At 39.7% G+C, this 5,416-nt stretch overlaps 1 protein-coding gene across 1 annotated transcript; it reads left to right on the forward strand.

Annotated features, from left to right (window-relative positions):
• Nucleotides 1-868: 868 nt before the first annotated feature.
• Nucleotides 869-5,168, forward strand: LOC148018349 (uncharacterized). The gene is made up of 4 exons (XM_087661900.1): nucleotides 869-1,549; nucleotides 1,704-2,012; nucleotides 2,121-2,171; nucleotides 3,672-5,168. Exons 2-4 carry the CDS (start codon nucleotides 1,992-1,994, stop codon nucleotides 3,966-3,968), a joined length of 369 nt encoding a protein of 122 aa, XP_087518026.1. The 5' UTR covers nucleotides 869-1,549; nucleotides 1,704-1,991; the 3' UTR covers nucleotides 3,969-5,168.
• Nucleotides 5,169-5,416: the final 248 nt, after the last annotated feature.

The raw sequence follows: 5,416 nt of genomic DNA on the forward strand, positions 1-5,416 counted from the left end.
CAAAGAAATTCATGAAGAGATTGCTAGGCTAGGGTTGTTGGAGGGAAATTTTGTGCTTGGAAATGCTCTAATGGATATGTATCCTAAGTGTGGTAGATTTACAAAATCACGGAAAGTTTTTGATGAAAGTCCTGTGTATGGGATGTAGTGCGGGATATAGTCTATGTAATCCCTAGGGTTGTTGACTAGGTTGATGAATATAAAAGTTTTGTAAAACAAAAACTATCATGTAGCATGAGGACTCCATGAGGAATTCATGAAAAGTGAAAAAGAAGAAGAGTGAAAAGGTGTAGAATTGCAGTCGTACAACGAGGGGCTTGCTAAACTTCTTTCAAATCTAGCAAGTGACTTGTAAGTGCCTTGTAAGTTTGTGATACTTTCTTAACCTTATTTAACAATTATTTAAAAAATGTTTCGGGAAAGAAAGCATGTACCATGGGTTGTCTTTGTTGATGTGGAGGCCACTACGATCGATGGAGTGCACACATGAACATACTTCACATTGAGCGACTAATCAATGGCAAGGAGAATGCTACCAATAACTTTGCTCGAGGTTGCTACACCAAGTAAGCATCTTTGCATATTAGGTGCTTCATTCCTTTAATTTTTTTAAAAACATATTTTCTGTCATAATTGCCCACCTTCTCTTTCTCTCATAATTGCCACTCTCTATAAAGATAGTGATTTAATGGTTGAAATTTCCTAGAGGTTGCTAGATCACAATTAGGTCCCCTCTATCCCCTCCATCGACCTCTCTCTCTCTCTCTCTCTCTCTCTCTCTCTCTCTCTCTCTCTCTCTCTCTCTCTCTCTCTCTCTCTCTCTCTCTCTCTCTCTCTCTCTCTCTCTCTCTCTCTCTCTCTCTCTCTCTCTCTCTCTCTCTCTCTCCTATCTTCCAGTCTACTCTGTCGAGAGCTCTCCAGCTGATGACTTCTTGGAGCTGCGCCATATTGCTATTGAGTTGCCCAACATATACGAGAAGTCTTCCTCAGGTGACCTTGCCTCTCACCAACAAGCTTCCCCATGCTTTGAACTCCTTGCCTCTCACCAAGCTGCCCCATGCCTGAGCCATGCTTCTATCGCCCTTTTGAAGCTTTGTACTAATTCTCAGGATGAAGCCTTATCCTCTCAACTGATCCCTTTTTAGCTATTGAGCTATCGACTTCTTGGAGCTACCGATGTTGCTACTAAGCTAACGGCGGTCATTGCCCGATGCTGCTACTTGGAGCTACTACATGCTGCTATTGAGCTGATGGTCATTGAGCTGGTGATCGCTACTACTGAGCTACCGGTTTTGAGATGACGGTCACTGCTACTTGACGGTCATTAAGCTAATAGTCGCTGCTACCTGTGATGCTCATTGAGCTGACAGTCGCTGAGCTGATGATCATTGCCCGATGTTGCTACTTGGAGCTGCCCGATGCTGCTACTAAGCTGACGACTTCTTGGAGCTACCCAATGCTGCTGTTGAGCTACCCAGCATATGAGAAGTCCTCCGCAAGTGACCTTGCCTCTTGCCGCCAACAAGCTACCCCATGCTGCTAAGCACACGTGAGCTCCTACCCTCTCACCAAGATGCCCCACGCCTCAACGATGATGCCTATTTAAGTCCAAATTTGTTTCTATTTTATTCAAAATTTATCTAAAGAGTCTTACTTTGTCCTCTCAGCTGATCCCTTTCCATCTACTTTGTGCTAGCAAACAGGTGACATCATGATAATACTGTATGATTTGGAGAATGCCATCACGATAATACTATATGATTTGTCATTCTCCAACGAGAGGATTTGCTAGAAATAATTACCACGCTATATCACCTCGACTATCTACGCTCTTTTCCAATGCAATTTATTGGCACCAAAGTTAACACAGAACCAAAGTAGTGGTTATTAAAAATGGAAGGGAAAACACATATAAGCATTGCTCCATGTGATAACCGCTACATTGACTAGCATGTGACTAGGAAGAACATAATAGACGCTTCATGGAATGAATGGCGATAAAGCTTAAGGAGGTATTTATTCACTCATTAAATATAATCGTTCCCTTGTAAAACCATCCCATGTAGGACATATAATCAGCTCTTTTCCATCATCTTTATCTTACTTTGTATAATTTGTAGGTACACCTTGGTGACTTGGAACAAGGAGAAGGCTGCCAAGCCTACACAAGGGTGAGTAGTTCTGGTTGATCAAGTGTGTGTTCTCTCTTTCTTTCTCTCATATAGGTGTGCTCAAAGCTAACAATTTATATTTCTCATCCTCATCTTTTTTGAGGTCTATGCAGTTTCAACAATCCAATTTTGTGTTCTTATTTTAAGAATAATTAAGACATCTACTCCGAGATGCTTGGTCCGTTATATGTCATAGAGAAATGCTTTCCAACATAGATGGTTTTCTCGTACTGGTATTTCATCTTTCTATTCAGCGTGCACCTCTCCTATTTTGGTTGAATTAGCATGAATGGAGATTTACTTCTGCAATATTGAAAATAGGATAATATATTATTGCTTAGACCCTCCCTAGGACCTACAAATTGATTTAAAAGCTTCAAAATTGTAATGAGAATCCCTTTGATTAAGAGGGGATAAGAAGAGGATTGTGAAAAAGAATTTTATGACAAATGTGCAAAGTAATGTGTATAATTTGAAAGATTTCTTATGTACTAATATCTTAATAGATATATGTATGTATTTATGTATATGTACTTCTATCTTAATAGATGTATGTATTTATGTATATGTACTTCTATGATTAACACTTAATGCTCCCTTGCCTCCTTGAATGCATAACATAGGTACACACACATGATTAGAATCATCACTATGTACAAGGGTCTCAGGGGATGAGTGTGTCTTAGGGGATGAATGCATCATGATATGTTTGTCTTGTGATGAGTTCGTAGGGCCAAAAGGTGCTTGTCAAATAGGCACTTAGTCATGAACTTGGCAAGTGAGTGTCTTTTGATAAGTATGTCACAATTGACTTGGCATTGTGTCGTGAACTCGGCATAGAGGTGTCACTTTGGTTGTGATATCCTCTCTTCCCCCTTGGGTGTAGATGGGCACTTGGTCGTGAATTTGGCTAAATAGTGTCCTGACAGGCTACACACAAAATAAGTGATGGGCATTTGATCATGTATTCAGTTGATTAATGTCCTGATACATTAATTGTTTGATATTGTTCGATGGGATGGGCATTTAGGTCGTCTATTCAGCCAAAAAATGTCTTGACCTATGTGTAGTTTTTTTTCAATTTATCATGTTCTTGCATTTGTATGTTTTTATAAGTTATGACTTGATGTAATTTGTGTTACCTTTTCAATGTTTAGATGGTATCATGCAATTGAAGTTCATATGCAACACCAATATAAATTAAGATTGATATCATACAATTGTATTGTTAATCAAAGATTATATGTCATACATTTATATTAAAGTTATGTAGCTTAACTTACAATTGGTAGCTTAAGCCTTGGCCATTATGCTTATACACTTCTTTTCTTTATTGTAGAGAGTTTACAATTTGTGAAGATGGCCTTGAACGTTGCCAAAGCACTACACATTTGCTTGATAGATGCTATATCATCCAGCACAAAAGAGCAAATATCACTCATCAATAGTAATGAAATTGTATTTGTCAACTTTTGCAATTTAGCATGTACATTCATGCAGACCATGTTGCAACAGCAAGGGCTTTCACACCTAGTCATTGATGCACTCTGGGATCCTGAGAAGAACTTGCATATTTGTCATACACTACTTGGGAATGCACCCAAGATCGTTGAAGATCTTAAGGAGTTAGCACCAGTGTCTACATCGAAGGAGAGTTTAGCCTTTTGGAACATGAAGTGGAGAGAAGAGGTGGCACGCTTAAAGCAAGCAAAGGACTTGTCCGAGACAACCTCTCTACCAAGGCGTCTAAAGACCACTATAAATGCAAGTCCCAATTCTAGTTCTGCAAGAAGGTAGAGACAGAGAATCCATTAGGGGCATGAAGTATGTTGCACACATTGAGGAATCACCAATGCGCACCAACGATTGGCATTCCCTTTGACGCCATCAAGCTAGGTGAAGTCATTGGTGAAGGTTCCTTTGGACAGTGTGTCCAAGTTACTATAGATAATATTACTTAGTTTCCTTTAGATTTAACATATTGCGCCAAAATGTACAAGGGCTTTAACAATGTTAAGCTGCAGCAATTCCAAATGGAGCATGGGATGCAAAAGGTCAATGCATCCATTGTACGATGCATTGGCTTTACTTATGAACCCCCTTGGGTTATGGTCTTTCCTTTTCAATGGTGGTACAATAGATGATATATTGATGTGGGGACCTTTTCAACCATGCAAATATAGGAAAACCATGGAGCACCTCCACAAGCCATCACTAGGGTTCATACCTGATCCTGACGACATGGTGCCTATTGCAGAGGAGAGGGCTAGGATCGTGGGCGTCATCAATAATATGCCAAACATTATTCATGCATTGGTGGATGGGATGAAGGTCGTGCATGGTGCTAGTATCATCCATTTGGACTTACATGCCAAGAACATGGTGTTGGATTTCACCAGAGATAACATCCCCAGGGTGGGCATCATAGATTGGGGTCTCATGCTTATTTCTGGTATGAAAAGACGAGCTCTCAACTACCCATCTGGGGGACCAAATGAGCCCATGCACATCGTAGATGAGCGTCGACAAAAAGGAGTGTTGGAAAGAAAGAGAAGGCCATGGATTGCTCTTGAGATCTATGATCCATTGTGCGAGTCTACTTACAACAAGGAGTCAGATGTATACACAGTTGGTTGGCTCATCATCTGTCGCGTTGAGTTTGGGCACTTAGGCCAACGTTTGTGGTTGCATAGGGAGTCGAGAGATGCCCCAAATGAATTCATCATGCACTTAATAGAGTTCATGGCAAGGGATCGCATGTTGTTAGATGATAAGGCCATGTGAATGTCCTTTGTAGATCTCGATGACTTTTTGAGAGCACAATGCAGCACTGATCCTACAAAGGCACAAAGACCGCTTGTAGAGCTTGGCCCTATTCTAGCTCACCCTTTTTGAACAGCCCACCTCTTGTAATCTCTCCTTGTATTTTGTAAAACAACCTATCAATTTTTGGAGTCTCTATGACTCATGAAACCAAGGATAGTTGTATATTTTTTGTAAAGCTCTATACTCTATACAATACAACTTGTAATTTATGCTTTAAGATTAAGTTAAGTATGTGAATATACATCTTCAAGAGAAATTATCTCAAGATTCTATGTCTTTATGTGTATTGTCATCAATTTGCATGGCTGGCTTTCTCAAGTTTTGAAATTTAATAACTACATTGTTTCATATTTAGTATAATGGTGTAGATTTTATATCTATAAATAGTCTCTAACTAGCATACATGAAACATTCACGAA

Source organism: Lygodium microphyllum, chromosome 21, assembly GCF_053477565.2.
Source record: "Lygodium microphyllum isolate KBCC chromosome 21, Lygodium_microphyllum_v1.1.10, whole genome shotgun sequence".
Taxonomy (NCBI): domain Eukaryota; kingdom Viridiplantae; phylum Streptophyta; class Polypodiopsida; order Schizaeales; family Lygodiaceae; genus Lygodium; species Lygodium microphyllum.

Bases quoted from the DNA above. Each gene is read 5' to 3' on its own strand.
- LOC148018349 (XM_087661900.1), top strand. From the start codon at position 1,992: ATGGCGATAAAGCTTAAGGAG. The intron at 2,013-2,120 runs GTATTTATTCAC...TATAATTTGTAG, and splicing joins TGGCGATAAAGCTTAAGGAG to GTACACCTTGGTGACTTGGA. The intron at 2,172-3,671 runs GTGAGTAGTTCT...ACATTCATGCAG, and splicing joins GCTGCCAAGCCTACACAAGG to ACCATGTTGCAACAGCAAGG.